The sequence below is a fragment of the Microcaecilia unicolor genome, chromosome 5 (assembly GCF_901765095.1).
Source record: "Microcaecilia unicolor chromosome 5, aMicUni1.1, whole genome shotgun sequence".
Lineage (NCBI taxonomy): Eukaryota > Metazoa > Chordata > Amphibia > Gymnophiona > Siphonopidae > Microcaecilia > Microcaecilia unicolor.
The window spans coordinates 49,389,957-49,412,447 of NC_044035.1; the positions used below are offsets into that span (position 1 = coordinate 49,389,957).

Consider the following 22,491-nt stretch of genomic DNA (forward strand, 5'->3'; position numbering starts at 1 on the left):
ACTCGGAGTCGCCGCCGCCACCCCTCCACCCGGCCCGGGCCCTCTCTTCCCTTCTGAATTTACACATCCATTCGCCGAACGCAGCAACGCACATCAGCTGAGCTGCAGTGAGCCCTTCCTTCTTTGCCTGTGGCCCCGCCCTCCTGTGACGTAACGTCAGCGAGGGCGGAACACACACAGGCAGAGAAGGAAGGGGCAGCTCAGCTGATGTGCGTTGCTGCGTTCGGCGAATGGATGTGTAAGTTCAGAAGTGAAGAGAGGGCCCGGGCCAGGTGGAGGGGTGGCGGCGGTGGTGACCGCGGGGGGAGGAAAACCTCAATACCAGCCCGTTTTTACGGGCTCAACGGCTAGTATATATATAAATAACACAAACAAGTTATGTGCCTCAGGGCCTACAGCTAGGGTCATCTCCACCATACTGACACCTGGAGCCAGACAGGATAGCAGCAAAGGAGTACTGCTCCCATCCTGTTCCATTGTACACCAATGGTCCGTGGGTGAATCTCAGGGATGGCTGGAGGGCTGGGGGGGGGGGGGGGGGGGGGAAGAGGTTAGCTATGGGTACATTGGAGGGCTTTTACATTGGGTGAAAAGCCATAGTGAGGGATTAGGGAGCAAGCTTAGATCCGTGCATGGTGTAATTTAACTCTGGAATTCGCTGCCAGAGAATGTTATAAAAGCAGTTAGCTTAGCAGTGTTTAAAAAAGGTTTGCATAATTTCCTAAAAGAAAATTCCATAAGCCATTATTAAGATGGGAAAATCCATTGCTTATTTCTACGATAAGCAGCATAAAACCTGTTTTATTCTTTTGGGATCTTGCCAGGTACTTGAGATCAGGAATGACCACTCCTGGAAACAGGATACAGGGCTTGATGGACCTTGGGTCTGTCCCAGTATGGCAATGCTTAGGTTCTTATGAGGTGCAAAGGGTAGCAGCACAATGGATCTGTATAGCTCGACATGATAACCTAGCCTGGATGTCCCCTAGGAGCAAGTATAAATCCCAACATTGATTTTCTGGGTCATAAAACATGCACTCTCGTTCTGAAATGAGGAATGCTTGTTTATGTTGTAGGCAAGCCCTGGTCCTGCCCTAATCCAGATGAAGTCACGCTCCCTTACCATCTAGAAGTTTCAATCCTGGCTTCCTAAAATCTAGTGCCAGACATTTGTCATAGACATTTCTGTGACAGGATTCAAAAGGTCTAAATCACAAATGAGACTTCTAAAATAAGGGCTATATTCTTTCAAATATTCCCCCAAAACAGAAATTGTTTTAAGTGTTGACCTAACAATGAAGCTCTTTAAAATCATTCTGTCAAATGTATATTATTTTACATTGTTTGCAAATGTTTTTTTCTTATTTTTTTTATTGTAAACCACTTTTAAACAGCTGTAAATAAGCAGTATATCAAATTATCAAATCAAATATCTTAAATTATATTCTCTATTTGTGTGTTCCCCTACTCCATAATAGACCCAGAGTTGCAACAACATAACCAAACACTAAGAATACAACATATTTAAATACCAAAATACAAGAGCAATAAACTCTCTTTTCTCCATCTTCCCTCCCACAATAGACAAATACAACTAAATACAATATTTATTTATTGCATTTGTATCCCACATTTTCCCACCTATTTGCAGACTCAATGTGGCTTACAATATTATATCCTTGGCAGGCGCCACCCCACTAACCCCCCCAAAAATAATCTTAATGAATATATTCAAGTTGCCCCAATAGATGGGACCTGCTTTTGTATGGTTTTTCGCCATGGTGACAAAGATGGAAGGATACAGCCAACTACATTAGATGTAGGAATAGCCAAAACAAATGGATGTCTCCAGCAACACCCAGGACCTTAGTGCTAACAAACTTGTAAGACAAACAGCAGGCAGGTACAGACATACACACTAGGTAGGCCAAAATGGTCCCTTTCTACTATGTTGGTGAAGAAGGAAAGGTGAAATTCTGTCATACCTGTTAATTTCCTTTCCTTTAGTTAGGTTGTATTGTCATTAACAAGCAAGTATTACCCCTTCCTGCCAGCAGATAGAGAGGTAGAGAAACTGAACTTTCCTACTAGCTTCAAATTATTTGACAAGATTAATCTTAGCTGGAAATACAGCCAAAACAACACTAACTTTTAGCTAAAATTAAATACAATCAAATGAGATTCCCATTGTAAGGAAAAAAATTAAGTAATAATATTAATAAATTTTAGCCAATTTAAAATTTCAAAATAAATTGTTTCGCTTTCTCAGACCATATTTACAATGGGGGGGGGGATTTTGAATAGAAAAGATTACTTAAACATTAAATTACAAGAAAAGAAATTAGGCTGCGTCAACCTCCTCTTTAAATTTAAAGCTGTTATTACACTTGCTTCATATCTAGAAATGATTTTAACTGGTCTGGTGAATAGAAGACATATTTAGTATCACCTAATTTAACAATGCATTTACAAGGATAAGCTAGGAAAAAAGTTCCTCCTATTTCATTTGTCCTTTTTTTCAAAGCTAAAAAAGCTTTTCTTTTCCGTTGTGTTTCTTTTGTGACATCTAGATATATCCACACTTTCTCTCCTCCAAAGAGGGAATTAATATTCTTGAAGTATAATTTCATAACATGATTAAGATCTTGTTCAAATACGAATGACACTAGCAGTGTAGTTCTTTCTATTGCTGTATCCAAAGTTTGTTCCAAGAAAGCTGTTAAATTATCCAGATCTATATTGGAATTTTCTACTTCTCTCTTTTTCCCTTGTTCCCTATTGGGAGTTTGAATATAATATATTTTATTGATCGGAGGAATAACGTCAAGAGGTATTTTCTTTGATTTTCATTTAAGTATCTTTTAAATAAATCCAAAGGGGAATTCCCTAGGAGTTTAGGAAAATTATTAATTCTCAGGTTCAATCTTCTGTTATAATTTTCAATCTGTTCTATTCTGCGACGTATCTCAGTATCATCTTTAACCACCATATGTTTAAAGTCTTGAAGTTTTTCAACATCCTCTTGTAAATTCGTAACTTTAACTGCTAATTCTTGCTTGACTGATTCTACGGTGGTTTTCAAATCTTGAAATTTTACATTGAGAGCTCGTACATCACCTGACGACTTTTGTACGGTTGAATTCATTTCAGTCAGCATCCACCAAATCTTTTTCAGATTAACCTCCATCTCTTTCTCCAAGAACTTAGTCTCGGTCCTCGGCTTCTCTCGCAATGGCTCTAGTCCCTTGCTCTGCAACGTCTGAAGCACTTCCGGCTACAGGCTGAGTCGCTTCCAGGGCAGCTGCCAAAGCCGGGCACGGAGGAAGGAACAATGTTGGCGGTGAGAGAGAGATTTCCTCTCCTAGTGGTGATTCCCCCTCTCTGGATATCACCACAATAGGGTCCGTTTCTCTCGGCGTTTGGGAGGTCCCGGTGAGGTAACACTCAATGCTCGGCTGGGTTAGAGGGTGAGGAGGGCGGGGGCACCTGTCTCACCATCCCTTTACGTTTCGTATGCGGCATAATATTAAGCTTTTAAGAAAAAAGAATTTAAATCTCCCAGGTTTGCAGAGGCTCTCCTCAGAGCGTCTTACTTCGCAGCCATCTTGACACGTCCCCCCCAAAACCCAGGAAAGTCCCTTTAGTCAATGACATTGAAAGCACATCTTGCTGGACTGGGAATGGCTCAAAACTACAGTCCCACAGAATCACTCCAAAAGGAGCTCCCACTAGTTACAGGTAATGTCTGATGGCTACGCAGAAATTTAATGACATTTTCTGTTTGTATGTACATTTTTTTTTTATTATTTAATGGTTTGAGAGTTGCCAGTACTGTAGAAAATAGTTGCTAAAAGATGAATGCACTGAAAAAAAATCACATTAACTAGAAACTCATGAACCTACTACTTTTTCCCTTCATTTTCCCTTCTCTTCTCCCAAACCACAGAGAAGGGAATTCTCCTGACCCCATAACACAGGAACATGAGTCTACCACATCACAACTATTTTCAAAGCAGGCATTATAAACAGCCATTTTTGCATTCTTTTTCAGACTGTCACATATTACATCACAGCATATTTTTGAGAGCCCACTTTTTAATTTTTTATTTACATTTTTCTAAAGAAACCTTAAACGTGTGCAGTGTAACAGGCCAATTCTTTTAAACAAGGCACATTTGCTGTGGGTATAAAACACAGATAACAATTTCATACCAACACAAGCAGATTTTTTATTTTTTTCAAGCATCACATACCGTAAAAATCTCATCATACATTAGAACAACTTTTTCTTTCAAAGGTTTCTTTGAGGCTGAAGATTTTCTAAGTAGCCCAGCTTTCTTTTCCACTTGTGCCATGGTTCACAATGTAGCCTATAAAAACAAAGATGTAAAGATACTTATGGTGCTCTGCATGAACAATCTATTTCACTACCACAAAAAAAACATTACTTTGTCAATTGCATGTAAACGTTGCACATTTGATTACCTTTCAAGGTCAACTGCAAAATAAAATGTCATGTTATATATATAAAAGGTTCATGAAATAACATAATCTGTATTGCAAATTTCAAAGAACCAGTGTAATTTTACTAAGCCATTTTTATAAGTGCCTTCCTTCTGTGAACTTTCAGAATATAGTCAATTCTTGAAAGACAGAACTGTTTTTGACATGTGGAGAGTAACTGTTGAAAAAAGCCAGAAGCAGAAAGATGCAGAAGTTAAACCTAATTTATAAAGTGGTCCTATGCATCTTCCTTTACAAAAATACACTGCATCCAGTAAGTACCCATGCAAATTGATACCTACTCTTATCACACAAATCTCCTGGTCAAATTTAAGTTTATTTATTTAAAACATTTACAAACCGCACGATCTGAGAATTCTCAGTGGTGTACAATAGAACAATCATCATAACATACAAGACAAACCAGTTTAACATAATATAATTTTTTTTTGTTACATTTGTACCCCGCGCTTTCCCACTCATGGCAGGCTCAATGCGGCTTACATGGGGCAATGGAGGGTTAAGTGACTTGCCCAGAGTCACACAAGGAGCTGCCTGTGCCTGAAGTGGGAATCGAACTCAGTTCCTCAGTTCCGCAGGACCAAAGTCCACCACCCTAACCACTAGGCCACTCCTCCACTCCATACATTCACTGCGCTGGCACAATATCTATGAACAGACATCAGAAACAAAACAAATCATGTTTCTACTAATTCTGGGCTGAAATACATACAGGTAGGCTATCTGCACAAACCTCACATGCATACAGCCCTGGGCAGTTTTGGAATCACGTATTTCTGGGTATAAGACACTGGCTTACAAAATCACCACCCAATATGAATATTCCAGTACATGGGGAAATGTACACTGGCGCTGAAAGTATAATGTGTGCAACAAAATCAAAAAGGCTTTATACATTCCTAAATATTATAGACCGATAACTTCTCTATCTACAGTCTATAAGTTGTTCACTGCAATAGATGCCAATAGAATATACAATAATATAGACTAATAACATCATGCTAATAGAGCAGAAGGGCAATAAGAGAGGAGAATATGGAGCAAAGACCAGTTAATGCTGAATAAAGCCATCACAGCCAGTGCTAAAGAAAAGCAGAAATATTAGTACAGCATGAACTGACTATAAGAAAGTCTTTGATAGCTTCCCACATTCCTGGATAATAAATTTTGAAATGTGCAAAATAAACCCTGAATTGATTGAACATATCAAGCCCACCATGAAAATGTGGCAAACCACAATCCCACCTGCAGTATGCAGATGGACAATTTTGTCATTCCTAACTTCAAGAATCAGAGAGGCATGACCCCGCTTCTGTTTTGTTGGGCACTTATCCACTGATTACTCTCATTACACCTTGGACTATGGGTTAGCCTTACTCCAAAACAAAAACCAAAAATCCAGAGGTTACATCACACTTAATGTTTGTAGATGACCTGAAACGCTACAGTTCCAGTGACCAGCAATTAGTGGAATAACTGAGTGGTGATAAGCTTTTCAGATTGACATCAAGAAGATTTTGGACTGGACAAATGTCCCTCAGACAACTTTCCTTAGGGGAAAGCTGAGCAAATCTGAAAACACGTCTCTGACTTGATGTCTAAAATAAAGGAAATTGAAAGGAAGATGTACATAAATATCTAGGAGTGGAGGAAGGAACAACTATCAAGCAGAAATCACAAAGAAAAAAAAGTCAGTAACAATATTATAGATTAAAACAGATATTGAAAAGTGAATTAACATCACTTGCTGCACTCTCCTATAGCTTTGGTATTGTATCTGGCCACTTAAAGATCCTGGAAAACTAGATGTGCGTATGAGAAAACTAATCCATACCCATGAGGTCATCTATAAGAATCAATGTATGCCTAGACTGTACATTCCTAGAAATGAAGGAGAGATGGGTCTCATAGAAAACCTTTAGTATACAGGCCCCTTAAGTAGTTGTAAAGTATGCTGAATGTTAGGGACAAATATGGATGGAAAAAAAGAAGGGGAACTGATCACTATGGCAACACTGGAACTCTTGACTAATACAGTTTATGGGTTTATAGATTGTCTACAACTAACATGGAAAAATTCTACAACAAAACCAGAAATAGTAGGGAGGCCCGTGTCCCCTCCCTACTACTTCTACTTTATCTTATAGATTGTCTTAAATATATTTTATGAATCTTACTTAATGTATTTTTTTCATTTGCCTCATTGTGAGCTGCTCTGATATTTTTGAAAGGCTTTTTCTGTGGCGGACTTAATATTTGGACACATCTGCTGACATGCAATCAGAACATGATTTGGTTGCTTTTAAGAAGACAGTTAAAACTGTTTATTCAAGCTTTTGCATCAGCTAAGTGGGAGTTCCTTAACTTGGGGGCCAATGCTCAAAGGTTTCCAGTAGAGTGAAACTCTTCTGCAAACCTAGCACAGAAATGCTCAAATCACAGCAGTAATTTGCTGCTCAGCACTCAGTGCTAACTCTCCTGGGCAGGGTGGTCAGGCTGGAGGAAGAGAAGGAGGCCGCTAGACACATCTTCTCTCAATCAACCCTCCTAACACTGCTCTGAACCTGGCAGAATGTTTTCCAATGCTAAACGCGCCCAAGAAACTTTTTTTTTAGGGGGGGGGGGGGGGGGACATAGCTGTAGGGTAGTTAATAACCGCATTTAAATGTGGTCTGCGCTAATAGTTTCAGTGCCCAGGCCAAAACCATTACAGCATTCAGTGCACAACAACATGTGTACAAACCCGGCCCTAACCCCCTTTTAGTTTTGAGCATCAGCCCCTTTTAAGATGGACTAAGGCTATGGAAATGTACACATCTACAGATAGCTGCAGATTCTTGTTCAGCTACTGTTTTGGGTTTGGAAGTTCTTTTTTGTTATTGATTTTATTGTTGTATTTTACATTATGATTGTCATTTTTATGTTATATTACATGGTTAGTATTTCTTACCTTGGACTATGATCTGCTCAGTAAGCAAAAGATGAAAATTATTTATTTTTTTAAATAAATTATAAAGAAGCTAATTTTGATGGAATCACAGAAACTGCAACACTTTTCCATAGCACTTTACAATATTTGATGTTTTGGAAATGTTTCTGTAAACAAAACTAACATTTTCTCATTAGAGATGCTACAGTGATTTTAGCTAACTGCATATATTCATCTTTACATTAAATAGGAAATATTAAAACATTTCTAGGCAGTTTTCCTTAACCAATAATCAATATAAGAAGTACTTTTCCACAATATACTTGCCCAGATGCAATCTCTGATGGTGTAAATGAATAAGGCTGTGGTGCTTTCAAGAACAAGTCTGCTGTTTTGATATTTCTTAAGAACAAAATAAATATGGCAAAAAAAAAGCAAATGGAATAGAGCAAGACTATTTACAAGCTGTATTTTACAAATCAGTGATTTGTGGGTCATTAAAATCAACCGTAGTGCCCTGCTCTAAGCTCACATACAATACTAACCGCAAATATCCAGAGCACTTTCAGAGTTTAAAGGATTCCTGCTTTCAGTTTCACTAATTGCTTTGTACGCATTTTTTTGTAGCCCAAATTTGAGCACCATTTACAGAATTGAGTCCTTTAGCAACACATACAAATTTTATCATACCAGTGAAGTTTCCTGAATCTGAAACAGACACTAATGGTGAAGGGAGGAGGAGAGGCGGGGGGGGGGGGGGGGGGGGGGAGAGAGAGAGAATATAGTACCAATAGGTGATGGATACATGTAGTGGCGCAATCAACAAACTAAATCACCAGTATGCTCATTTTCAAAGCACTTAGCCTCCCAAAGTGCTTTGAAAATATGCCTCCAGGACCAGTTATATACACCCCAGAAATCTATAAAAACACACTCAAAAATTAAATTATGGGTCTAATACATATCCATCATTAAGATCAGCTATGGCACTTAAGTATTGGGGAGTGGCTGATGTAATGCCAATCTTTTAAAAAAGGCTCCATGAGAGATCAGGGAAACTACAGATTGGTGAACCTGACATAACGGTAGAGCTATTCTGAACAATAAAATTAGTGACCATATGCATATACATGGTTTAATAGACAGAGCCAATATGAATTTAGAAAAAGGAAGGCTTGTCTTGCCAAGGAGTCACTTACTGGTTACAGCAGAAGGCCAGATTCAATTCCCACTGACATTCCTTGTAACATAGTAACATAGTAGATGACGGCAGAAAAAGACCTGCACGGTCCATCTAGTCTGCCCAACAAGATAAACTCACATGTGCTACTTTTTGTGTATACCTTACCTTGATTTGTACCTGTCCTTTTCAGGGCACAGACCGTATAAGTCTGCCCAGCACTGTCCCCACCTCCCACCACCAGTTCTGGCACAGACCATATAAGTCTGCCCAGCACTATCCCCGCCTCCCAACCACCAGTCCCGCCTCCCGCCACCGGCTCTGCCACCCAATCTCGGCTAAGCTCCTTAGGATCATTCCTTCTGAACAGGATTCCTTTATGTTTATCCCACGTATGTTTTGAATTCTGTTTACCGTTTTCATTTCACACACACTCTCGCACATTCCCTCTCTCTCACACAGTCAATCTCACACACACTCCGAGGAAAACCTTGCTAGTGCCCGTTTCATTTCTCAGAAACGGGCCTTTTTTACTAGTAAGTATATAATACTATCACATGAGAGATTAACTCGCTATCAGTGGACTTATACATTGTTACATTTTTTTCAGCAAGTTCCAGTTATCAATTTAATGTCACCTAATAAAGCAATGTTTGCATTTTTAGTACTAAAATGCATAAAAACAAATCAAAACAGTGGTCCAGTTTGGTACCTCTTTTGAAGAAAGTCAACATTTAACCGTCTCACATAGTTTTAACATGAAATGATATTTTGGTCAAGCACATCAGCTATAGTTTCATGTGCAAGCCAGAAATAACTTAGACTTACTAATAAAATAAGCACCTGAAGGGCAATACATAACATTTAAAATCTAAGTCATGTAAATTCAAACAAACACTGAACTTCATTTCACAATGAATTCACATAAACAAAAGTTTTGGGCAGGCAGAATACCTCTACTTAAAAAGGATTGCTATAAAAAAAATACAGTGATATGCATAGGTATCTGAATGTCTTACAATAGCTGAATTTTTTTCACTTTTAGTTTTGATTCATTTACTGTAAAGGGAAAATCTTGCCTCACCGATCTACTACATTTCTTTCAAGGGATGAATAAGCATGTGGATAAAGCTGAGCTGTCGATATTGTGTATTTGGATTTTCAAAAGGTAAATTTGACGAAGTACCTCATGAAAGACTCCTGAGGAAATTATAAAATCATGGGATAGGAGGCAATGTCCTATTGTGGACTAAAATCTGGTTAAAAGATAGAAAACAGAGAGCAGGATTAAATGGTCAGTATTCTTAATGGAGAAGGGTAGATAGTGGAAGTTATTCAACGTAAATCGCAAGATGCTTGTGAAAAACTGCAAGAGGACCTTACGAGACTGGGAGACTGCAAGAGGACTGTGAAAAGTTACAAGAGGTCATTAAGAGACCGGCCATCCAAATGGCAGATGACTTAAATGTGAGCAAGTGCAAAGTGATGCATGTGGGAAAGAGGAACCCAAACCATAGTAACATAATGCAAGTTTCCATATTAGGAGTCCCACCCAGGAAAAGGATATAGGTGTCATCATTAATGATACGTTGAAACCCTCTGCTCAATGTGCATCGGCGGCTAAGAAAGCAAATACAATCCTAGGAATTATTAGGAAGGAATGGAAAACAAAACTGAGGATTGTTATAATGCCCTTGCATTGCTCCATGGTGCGATCGTACCTTGAATACTGTGTGCAGTTCTGGTCACCGCATCTTAAAAAAGATATAGTGGAATTAGAAAAGGTACAGAGAAGGGTGACAACAATGATTTAAGTGATGGGATGACTTCCCTATGAGGAAAGGCTAAAGTGGCTAGGACCTCTTCAGCATGGAGAAGAGAAGGCTGAGGGGAGATATGATAGAGGTATATAAAATACTGAATTGAGCGGAACAGATCAACGTGAATCGCTTGTTTACTCTTTTCAAAAATACTAGGACTAGGAGGCACGCAAGAAGCTAGTAGTAGTAAATTTAAAACAAATCGGAGGAAAATATTTCTTCACTCAACTCTGGAATTCATTGCCAGAGAATGTGGTAAAAGCAGTTAGCTTAGCAGGGTTTAAAAAGGGTTTCAATAATTCCTAAAAGAAAAATCCATAAGTCATTATTAAGATGGACTTGGGAAAATCCACTGCATAAAATCTGTTTTACTATTCTGGGATCTTGCCAGGATTCTTGTGATTTGGGCAAGTCACGTCACCTTCCACTGCTTCATGTATGGATTTAGACTGTAAGCCATTCAGGGACAGGAGAATATCTACTGAATCTGAATGTAACTCACTTTGAACTACTATGGAAATAGGTATGAGCACAGTCTAAAACCTCATCCCTTCCCCTGGAAGATGTTTGGAAGGTGTAATACCTGACTTCAAAATACCTTTTGGGAAGTATAAACTCCCCCTACAACTGCAGATCAGGAATCTTGCAAAACGGCTAGACTCATCACTCACTCTGATCCTGCAAAATCAAGCAACCTGTAAAAACTGTCTCTATCATCTGCAGCAACTACAAAGCCTTTCTCCATATATTGAAAAGACAAGTCTGATGACAGTGGTCCACACCATGATAACATCATGACTCAACTACTGTAGTGCCCTGTACACTGGTCAAACCAAAAAGTGTTTGTATCAGCTCCAACTAATTCAGAATGCTGCAGCACGACAGATGGAAAGTTGCAAGCAATGTGATCACATCACACCCTTCCTACAAAAAACTACACTGGCTATCAGTAACTTACAGGGCTAAATTTAAGATGAATGGGCTGTGTCGGTACCAGCGCAGCTTAGCAAACGGGGGGGGGGGGGGGGGGTATGGTTGATTTTCAAGGTCATCAGATAAAATGGCCCAGAATACTTAATGTATAAGTTAGCCCTCTACAAACCTTTGACACCTCTAAGGAGTATCACTATCTGTATCCTCATCAGAAGAAATTGTATGATGTGATACTTGCCAGCAAGCCTTCTCAGGAATAGCCCCTACACTCTAGAACTTACTCCCAGAAGGGCTACATCTAACTCAAGACTACCCCTACTTCAGGAAGCAGGTGAAAGCATTGCTCTTCTCCCAAGCCTTTAATCTACCTCACAGCAGTTCTTCATATCATGTTTGTACGTAGAACTTGCCTTCAGTTAGTCCACTCATCTATTTATCCCAATCAACCCTATACTACCAATCTGGTCCCCATCTATATATATCTGCACTTGAACTCTTGACTACATAGTAGTAGTAGTACATAGTAAGCTGTATTGTAGAAAAGCATTAACACCATATCTACGTTATCTGAATGTGCTAATGTGTGCTTATTAGATATTTCATTGGTATTAAGCTGACATCATATTGTATCTATGTTATTTGGGAATGTTCTTCCATTCTATTGTGGTATTGTTTGTATTCTATTGACATTTAATATTTCTATTACATGATTGCTCTGCAGTGCTGTTAACTCTGTATATTGCTGATACTGTTTCATGTTAGTCCTATTATTAGGTTTAAATTTGCTATTTCCAAGTTCACTCATTTATTGTATTTATGTTTATATCTGGTCATTTTACTATTGTTGTGCTGTTAAAAAAACTGTAAATTTTATACCTGCTGTACATCACCTGGGTGAATCTCATCATAAAGGTGGCTAATAAATAACTAAATAACCAAATTCCCCACTACATTACAACGCAAAACGAATTGCAGGGAGCTCAAGGGAACATACTTTTCTTCAGGCCCTCTGAACTACCCTGAAAACACGGTCACCAGCTCTGTTATATTTCCAGAACCCATCATAATGCCACTAGGTCAGGCCAGCCACCACTTTCATGTGCTCATCATTATTAGCTTTCGCTACTTCCAAATCCAGCCACCGCCAACAGTCCCTTCCCAGTCCCGTGTTTAAAAAAAAAAAAAATCCTTAAAAAAAACTACACATATGTGACATACAGCCAGGCCAGGGTGAAGTGAGGGAATCTGTCCAGGGGACTGGGGAAAATGTACCAGGAAACCAGAGGCGCAGGCAGAGGTTACTTTCCTCAACTCAGAAGCGTGGACTTTGTTATTACACAAAGGAAAGTCTTGGGTAGAAGAACCTGGCAGCCACCCTCGCTCCTCTTACCTCACTCACGAGCTGGCTTCTCACTGCGAAAGTGAGGTAAAGCAAACTCACGCGCCCCTTCCCTCAACTCCGTGTGCTCTGTGGAAGAAGCAGCAGCAGCACCAACACAACTACCAGCTGTCACACACGCCACGCACCGCCCCCTTCTCACCGTGAGCCAGTTAAAGGCTCACACACTTGTCATCTTTTCGTTCTATGCGCCAGAGATTTGATGCGCACGCTACCATGGTTCTGACATCACAACCTATCTTTTTTTTAAATAAGCAAACCAAAAAAAAAAAAATCCCTACCCTTGTCCTATATCTCGCTCCGTCTTGGGCTGCTGAGTGCAACAAAGATCTATGTTGTTAACGAGCAAGATACAAAAGGAGCTAAGATAAGAACACAAAATTCTTCCGTCCAACCAACCCTGATGATGACCTCATTTTAAGGGGACGGAAGTAATGCTCTTCTGCTTCCGCAATTTCAAAAAAAATCCACCCGGATATAAATAAATAACTTGGCTTCCAGGCAAGCATAGAAATCCTCGTGATGATGTCAGAAGGAGGGGCTGTGGTAAATAAACCTGGCGGGGTTTTCCCAAGCGGCGAAAGGTTCAGGTGGCTGCTCTCCTAGATGTCGTCGGTGCTGAGGGAAAGAACAGCTGCCGCTGTGTCCCCGCCATGAAGAAGTTTGGGGCGCTGGAGCAGCTGTCAGACTTCAGCGACTTCAGTCGTTATCAGCAGCTACGGGAGGTTCTGCAAGCCGCCTGGGCCGCTGTGGCAGCTCCGAGCCAGCCCGGAGGGTCAGCATTTGCTGCTGTTGCTGTCTGCAGAGCGAAGGTTGCTGTCCTTTGACCGCCTCCCGCGGGCCGCGCACTGCTTGCAGGCTGCAGGCTGTTTGGAGAGGAGCTGGCCGCCCCAGCATCCGTGTGTCGCTGACATTATCTTCGTGGAAACCGGAGGAGCCGAGAGCGGTGCGGCGCGGCCGGGGGATCCCCCTTGGGTGCTGGTGATTGTCTGGGAGAACGGCCGGGCGGAAGTATGGCAGTACCGGCCGTATCGGTGGTTGGGGGCAACTTCAGAGCCTGGAGCTGTGTAGTAGTGCCCGAGCTCGGGTGGTCTCGGTCTGCAGTCATGCAGGGGCATCGTCTGGTGCGAGGAGAGGCCTCCTGCTGAAGCCTCAGGCAGGGAGAGCGCCTTCAGCTACTGCATCTGTCAGCGGTCACTGGCCTTGGAGAAGTGCGATGTGACTCTGGGCCCAGTGAACATCGTCCTACACCACAGTCTGCAGTACCGGCTCACTTTCCTCGCCCCAGGATGTCTTTTTTGTGCCGGACTGCGTCCACCGTGAACGGGCTGTCCAGCTACTGCTCGTCTGGTCCCTATGGCAGGTAAAATCACTATTGTTTCCCCCACCAGAGGTTTCATCCACAGTACAGCCTGGTCTTAGGCGAGTTGGATTTCAAGAAGCTTCTTGCTGAGTACGTTGGGCTTTTGCCTTCCATAGAAGCCATGGATATCCATAGTTCCGCGCTCTCCTATTGTGGTGAGCTTTGCTGCTCCGCAAACAGGGTAACGTTGATTTACTGAGAGAAATGGGGCTGTGAGGATGTGTATCGCTTGGCGGTCTCTCCTTCGTTCAGAAGTTGAAGTCCAGAGCAGATATATGGCAATACGTTGGCCAGTGTGGTGGATAGAGTTTTATACCTCATTGATTTATCCACTGGGGAGACTGATGGAGGAAAAGGATATTGAATACAGAGGAGTTGACATCATGAAGCCTTCAAAAGACTGTGCTATCCAACTCCTCACTAAAACTGGTTATTTATATTATCCAAGTTTCCAATGATGGTACTGGAACACAAGGGGATAACTGTAGGTCAGAGCCGGCATTAGTGGAGATGGTGTTTGAGGAAGCTTGTAAGTATTATCAGAAGAGAAGCCTCAGTAACACAAAACTCACTGTGGAGAGTCCTGAAAAGTGAAGTGTATGTTTCAAGCGCCTATTGCATTGGCATCCATTTTACAGAGTTATAAAAAAGAAAGTAATACCAAAGATCATCTTCAGCAGTCTTATGCAAATTTGATGAGTACTTTGAGCAGTGAGCTTCAAAGCTACTTGAGTCTAGAGCTCCTTAAATCACGTATCATTGATGCATCAGAAAGTGACAGCCAGCAGTATTGTGAGGATTTGGTGGACCAGGAGTAAGTCGTCTTTCTTAGTTCTGATTTGGGCAAAGAAAAACTTGCTTATATGAACACCATTTTTAATGTTTTCCCTAAAGCAGCTTGGAAATCTGTAAAAAGGAACTTGCAGCTCCAGTGGAATGGAGATGGCAAACTGGTGGCTAGAGCTGTACCAGATGTATGGAAGAAAATTTTGGGACCAGGCTCTTTGTCAGAAGAAGCCAATCTGAATGGGGTATTTCCACTGTTTGAGCTGATATGCCAATCTTTGTACAAGTTTAAACCAACGTGGCTGCCCAGTTTTGTAGCAGAACTGACTCATCAACAAGTTAGTCTTACTTGGAATTATGGTTGTAAAGAGAGTTCTGAAAGTGTTCCCTTGTACAAGAGGGCACTCTCAGTCCTGGCAAAGAGACGTGACAACACTACAGATAATGATGCGGACATAGAGATCGAACTTCTGCTGTGTAGTGAGCGACCTAAAGCTATCATGCAGGCTGTAAATATATTGATTCATTCCAAGCAATGGGAACGAGTTGTTGAGGCTGCACTGAAGTATTCCAAGTTCAGTCCAGTGATTAATAAAGACATCTTCACAACTCTTTTGGCACAGTTTGCCAGCACAGGGAACTGGACCCTTACCTTGGCAAGCTCTGGGAGATTTGCCCTACGGATATGACAGTGACTGACATCCTTAACATTGTCTTACAGCATGTTCCAAACTCTGAGGAAGATCACAGTCCGTTCCCAAGCAATAGTGAAAACCAGCTGACTGTTGGATTGCTTAAACCGCTGTTGAACAGAGTCCTTCAGTATCATCCCAAGTCTGACACATATGTAGATGTTGTACAGACTCTATCTTTTCCTCCCCCCACCCCACCAAGGGAGCATAGGACAATCAGAAAAGTTAGTACTGACCCTGCTCATCAAGAAGTTAGCCAGCTTGAATTCCTCCAAAGGACTACTTCTCTGTCAGATATATAATAGTATGAAAATGATAAAAATATGAGAAAAATCATATATGCATACATTTTACCTACAGTGGGTATACACTTAGAGCTAGGCCTGAGTTACTGCAGAATGAACTGCTCTGTACTGTTCCACACCAGACAGACATTTACTATCCGCTCTGTGTCTGTGCCAGCTGGGCAGTGTTTGTAACCACAACGATTTGATTACCAGGAAAACAATTTAAGTCTTTGACAGCCAGTTTAAATTGATGTAATTCCGCCATGAAGTGTGAGCATTGTATACTGATGTGCAGTGACAGTTAATGTAGTTTTCTATAGCCTAAGAGCTTATCAATGAATTGTTTTAGATCATCATCCATTTTGAGAATGCACTTTTCAAAATAATAATATAAACACTTTCTTCATGTACCCAAACTTGGATTTCAGTTCTCCTAATCACCTTATTGTTTTATATCCATAAATGAGTTCCTTTTTGTTTCAAACTGTTCTCACTTTCAAAACAATCTCTGGTAGGTTAACATGGTAGTGTAGAATATTAATAGTCCTATAAATAGATACTGTGAAAGAGTGGATGGGGTATGTTTCCTCGTTCATTATACTCCTTTCAGGCTCATATACTAGTCTAGCTAATACCATAGCATAGACAGGCCACATTTTGTTTTGATACACAAAAATGGCAGAATTAGTAAACACAGTCATTTAGAAAATATGGTTAAGAGTAAAAAAATTGACCACTGTGAGTTTTTTGTTGAAACATGTTATATTAGATTATTCAGTTTAATGGTTAAATGAAAGTGAGTTGTAAAAGATGGACATGCTTTGGATTGCATTTGACTGAAGTCTGAAATCATGACAGATAGATAATAGATGAACTAGGGGAAACTTCCTGAGGTTTTTTTTGTTTGTTTGTTTGTTTTTGTTTTTGAGAAGACTCTTGTTTAACCCTCTCCTAGCTACACTAGTTCATGTCCCACATCTACTGTAGCTGTCCAGTGTGTAATAGTGGTATGACCACTTAATAATCTTAAGGTTTCACTGAATACAGTTGCCACTTATTTTGATTTGTGAGCATAAAACTCACTCTGGCAGACAGCCACAAAGCCATAGCACGCAAGGTTACCTTTCTGTGTGTGTACAGTGCTAAACAAGATAATTTCATTGCTGTGTTCTATTGATTATGTCAGATAAAATTTTTAACAAACCTTTTGAGTTACTTCAGTGCTAAGGTTAACAATTATGTGGTTTAATGATGTTTGTTTCTTAACCATGTGTATACACAGCTTAGTGTTATAAAATGTGTTTTAAGAGAATAGTAATTATCATTACACTGAATTACTTTTGATATTGGAACATTAATTTTTCATAGAAGTAAAATGATTTTACTAACAGAACCACATTTTACAATTGCTTTAAGTGTGATGGGTTGGGGTTTTTTTATGAGCTGCTTTACTGACAGCTACAACAAGCAGTGCCAGGTTATGAAGATGACACTTTGGTAGAAAGACTAATTTTAATTAGGAGTAGAATGATGACGCACACACATTTTCAGTTCACAGAAAATGACTAGAACTATCACCCACTTGACAATTTACAAGGTGGTTAGAATATTTTGTTATGCCAAATCATTTATCCTTTTGAATACGTCCAGTCAGTATTTTAAATTTTTGTTACCATCTGGTCCCTATTGCTACTTAATGTTGAGTTGCCAGCTTTGATAGCCATTTCGCCCTCCAGGAGAACTGTACTCATAGGCTACTGCATTCTTTTTTCTAACTAGTTTTTATGGCTCATGCTTAAATGTGTTGTTATGGCAGCGTCAACTCTTTTTGGGGTCCAGTACAAGTACACATCAGGCTCCTGATTTGGGCAGTTAAGGGACAGCAGATTTTGTTTCCTTTCAGGTAGCATGAGTGTCCTTGTAAGTATCTTTACCTCATGCTGGTCAGAGAAACAAATTTCTTTGGATCTCTCAGTGGCTTGATATTAACTGTTTTAAAAATGCCATTTAGTGGTAATAATGCAGTGGGATTATATAGGTATGCCTGCTTTTCAGCTTACGTGCTGAAAGATTTATTTGTGCTTATTAATGTCTTTTAAGCTTTAGTAGCCTTCATAAAACGGAATTGAAGCCTTGTGTTTGTAAGTAACTGCATTGTAACTGTATCCATTTTATTAGTATACTGAGCAGATTCAGTATCAGAGAATTCTAGCATTAGTCATACAAGCTAAAACTCAGTTTTTCTATAATGTTTGGATTTCTTAAATACCTGTTCACCAAATAATGGGTGTAAAGGTGCACCCATTTAAAATTAATTATACTTGTCACTTTATTCTCGTGATTAGCCATACAGCGGATGGTCTTTTAGCTTAATTTAATAAGCATTAACCTTGGGTGTGTTTGAGGTTTTACTTGTATCTGATCTACCTTAATGCTCCTGTAGGTTGGAGGGGTGGGATTAGGGAGTGTGACACAGGAAGCAGATCAATACTAGGAGTACTCATTTCTTACTTTTTGCTGACATAAAATGCAGGACAACCCAATCCCAGCCACCAGGTGTCATCCTTGCATCCATTGTAAAGATTCAACATTTATACTTTGGCTTGTTGGGATGAGCTTCTGCGTGATAAGAGAAGTCCTGTTCTAGGACCAGACAGAACTAAAGAAAAGAGGTGGTGGGCCTCATGCCATTATATATTCATAGAAAATGTTGCTGCTAAGGTCTAGTGCACATGAGATGAGGGCTACTAGTAAGACAGTAGTTATCTGTTAATGAAATTCAAGATCATTTCAACTAATTACCTGGAAAATTAATTGTTTGGAAATGGATTGTAATAATTATCCAGCTTGAAACCACATATATCAACTTTAAACTTGAATTAGCTATGCATATATTCATGTGCCTAGAACATCAAACTGGTTATTTTTTAGGTGGCTGGAATTGGGTGAAAACTCAGTACTGCAGCCCTATTACTGAAATACAGAATGAAATCTTCCCTCATCATGCACTGACACATACCCCTTTTTGTCTTGTATATTATTACTTATAGTATTGTTGTTCTTTGCAAGTTTACATGATACTTATTCAAATACTGCTGAAACAAATGGTATACCCTTTTATATTTTGCCTTCCATTCAAAAAGACTTGAAACTTGCTTTTCAGTTCTTAGTATTTCAGATACTTCCATTAGCCACTGCTGCCTATGTTTATCCAGTCTTCCAGCGGGGAAGAAAGATCACTATAGATAGTACCTGATTATATAGGAATAAACAGAACTAAATTAAAGTACCCTTGGTCAAAGGGGGGGGGGGGAGTTCCTGCCTTAATTTATTATGTCTTCTGTAATTAGACATGAAAATAAATTGACCACAGAACTAATGGCACAAAAACAAATTTCAACTTAAAATGAAGACTTTTAGAATAGAGGCAAAACCTTCAAGCACAGTTTGAATGACTCTAGCAATAGTTTCACTACACAAACGGGTTGTCCTTGCCTTTGCTTTAGTGCTTTCAGGCAGGCAGGGAGGTGGTGGAAGTGGAAAAGAAATGAAGATTTCTAAAACAGCATAAAAAATATCACAACGATTAAGCTGTGTTTTAAGAGCAGTCCTGGGATGATCCTATATATATACAAATGTACTTGGTTCTGATAGGGTAGAGCAGTGCTGTGCAACTCACTCATGGAGGCATACCTCGTTAGTCAGATTTTCAGGCTCGCAGTAGTGAATATAGACATGAGAGATTTGCATCCTATGGCTTTCCCTCTCATGTATATTGATTGTGGTATTCCTGAAAATCTGACTAGTTAAGTAGTAATAGGGTAATATAGTATTTATATTCTGCCAATTCCCACACTAGGTTCAAAGCACATTACATACACAGAAAAGTTTTTGCTTTAATTGCCCAGATTGAAATAATTAAGAGGAGAGAGATGAGAAATGCTGGCCTAGGAACCGTGAAGAAAGCAAACAAGATGAAGATAGTTCCCCTGCAGGATTGCTCAAACAAAAAGGAAAAAAAGCAGGGAGGAGACCAATCATATTCCAACAAAAGAATACAAAAGACAAATTTATTGGTCAGACTTGACGCAAATCTGTGTTTTGGCGCATAGGCGTCTGTCTCAGTAGGAGTCAAATTTATCCGGGCTAGTGCGAATGTCAACGTGTATAGGCTTTTGCACACAATGTTCAAAAAATATTACAATGTACCTCGGTACTGCAGATACCAGCAAGATAGAAATCATATGCTGCAAACAACCTGCAGCTTAAAACACAGCAACGGTCTATCTTGCTGGTATCTGCATTACTGAGGTTTTTTTGGGTTTTTTTTTAATATTTTTGAACACTGGAAGAGCCTGTACACGTTGCCATTCGCACTTACCAGGATAGATTTGTTGACGCCTGAGGCATGCAGCTATGTGACCAATAAGTTTCTTTTTTTAACGCTTGTGTTGGAATTGGATTTTTTCCCCCTTTTTGTTTGGCCTATGAACCATGCCATCTGCTATGCCTCTCTTAGTGTCTGTTGCAAATATACACAGTTGGTGCAGCTTCCTAGGCAAAGAAGATTCAGAAAGTAGAAGAGAAGATCTCTGCTCTACACTATTTAGGGGGAATGCCAAGTTTACAGTGTTACATAAAGTAAGGGGTCTTGTCTTATAATGTAGAAACTACAATGTTTTTAATTTAAATATCTAATCTCTGATGCATTCGTTATTAGATATTTATGTATACACAGTAATAAATGGGGCTGTTTGTGTCTGTATAATTATTTTCTTTTTGCCACAGAGTATTTGCCCAGTCTTCCAGAGAAATATAGTACTATATTATATTTTGTTTTTTTGTAAGTTCTTCCTGTCCTTTAATATAATTGGTTTGTCCAACAACCATTTTAAATGTGATAATAGTTTTGAACTTTAAGACAATAAAGCTGAAACAGGAGATGTTTTTTTTAACATTGTTGCCTTCATTATTTTTAATAAATATTGCCTCACCCCCACCCCTCAAAAAAAAACAGGGGGCTCTTTCATCTGTGCAGAGTGTCTGTTCTTATTGTGTTCAGCTATGCATATGGTTGGGTGGGTTTCCTCTTTCTGGACAAATTAGACTGAAATTTGATAAGAGTTGCTTCTGGCTTGTGCCATCAAATTTTGGCAGATGCATTTAGGGAGAGGGCCCCCATCCGATTAGCCAAAGTCGACATGAGCTAGATTCTAAAATACAAAAACAGAAAACACTGCATCCTTGTTAGAGTAGAAACATACACATCATCTTAATTTGTTTTAAATGGTAGATTAGTGGAAATGAAGAAAAACACAAAACTGCATGTGGACAACAGTTGTGTAGAAGGACATTGAGAAAACAATGTCAAAATCTACTGCACAGTATAAATTAAGGGCCCTGTTTACTAAGATGCGCTAGCATGTTTGGCATATGCCGATCAGTGCACGCTAAAAAAGCTAGTGCACCCTTAGTGTGACTTAATAAACAGGGCCCTAAGAGAAGTAAGCTTTTAGCTGTTTTCCCTATTAAAAGGGATAGGATTTGATATACTGCCTTCCGATGGTTACAATCAAAGCAGTTTCCATATTATATACAGGCACTTGTTTTGTATCTGGAGCAATGAAGGATTAAGTGACTTGACCGGAATCAAACAAGGAGCTGTAGTGGGAATGAACCCAATTCCCCTGCTTTGCAGGCTATTCCTTCATTATTAAATCATCTAATTCTGAATATAATAGAAGTTCTACAACAAAATACAGCAAGTGCAGCTTGATGCACTTAGAGCTCCATCATGTTGAACAATAAAGTACTCAGAAATGTCTCCAATTTCAGGCAGACGTTTCTGCTGCAGTAGGAGGCTTTGGGGTTATTTGGTAAAATGTTGGGGTCCCTTTCTTTCACAGATACCATGTGTATTGACTCGTTCCTGAGCTCAAGTATTTTTGGACTTTATTTTCAGCAGCGCAGACTAAAAATATACAGTACACATTCATAGAGTTTGGACACTGATAGTATTATTTATGAAAAGCAAACTGATGATGTTTCTTTAAGCCCTACCTGGAGTATTGTGTTCAGTTTTGGAGGCCGTATCTTGCTAAGGATGTAAAAAGAATTAAAGCATTGAAAAATAAAATCTACGAGAATGGTATGGGATTTGCGTTACAAGACATATGAGGAGAGACTTGCTGACCTGAACATGTATACCCTGGAGGAAAGGAGAAACAGGGGTGATATGATACAGACGTTCAAATATTTGAAAGGTATTAATCCGCAAACGAACCTTTTCCAGAGATACGAAAGCAGTAGAATGAGAGGACATGAAATGAGATTGAAGGGGGGCAGACTCAAGAAAAATGTTAGGAAGTATTTTTTTACGGAGAGAGTGGTGGATACTTGGAATGCCCTCCCTCGGGAGCTGGTGGAGATGAAAACGGTAACGGTATTTTGTTTATTTATTTTTTGCATTTGTATCCCACATTTTCCCACCTTCTTACAGGCTCAATGTGGCTTTCAAAAATGCATGGGATAAACATAAAGGAATCCTGTTTAGAAGGAATGGATCCTCAGAAGCTTAG

General features: G+C 39.7%; 2 protein-coding genes across 4 annotated transcripts in view; one reads left to right on the forward strand and one right to left on the reverse strand.

Moving 5' to 3' along the window:
• The window catches only part of ARMH3 (armadillo like helical domain containing 3), a 269,393-nt gene extending 256,209 nt beyond the window's left edge, over nt 1-13,184 (reverse strand). For 2 of the 3 annotated variants that reach the window (XM_030202858.1, XM_030202856.1), the window contains exons 1-2: nt 12,777-13,048; nt 4,254-4,370 (exon numbers count right to left, since the gene is read on the reverse strand). In XM_030202858.1, coding sequence (XP_030058718.1) covers nt 4,254-4,355 — 102 coding nt within the window. In that variant the 5' untranslated portion in view covers nt 4,356-4,370; nt 12,777-13,048. The other variant, XM_030202857.1, reaches the window with a different exon arrangement.
• Nucleotides 13,185-13,301: 117 nt separating this feature from the next.
• HPS6 (HPS6 biogenesis of lysosomal organelles complex 2 subunit 3) lies at nt 13,302-20,866 on the forward strand. Its single transcript, XM_030202859.1, is given in 11 exon segments — nt 13,302-13,537; nt 13,539-13,804; nt 13,806-13,891; nt 13,894-14,057; nt 14,059-14,134; nt 14,137-14,190; nt 14,193-14,482; nt 14,484-14,577; nt 14,624-14,739; nt 14,742-15,558; nt 15,561-20,866. Coding segments are annotated over 11 exon segments (2,430 nt in total). The 5' UTR covers nt 13,302-13,438; the 3' UTR covers nt 15,929-20,866.
• The last annotated feature ends 1,625 nt before the right edge of the window (nt 20,867-22,491 follow it).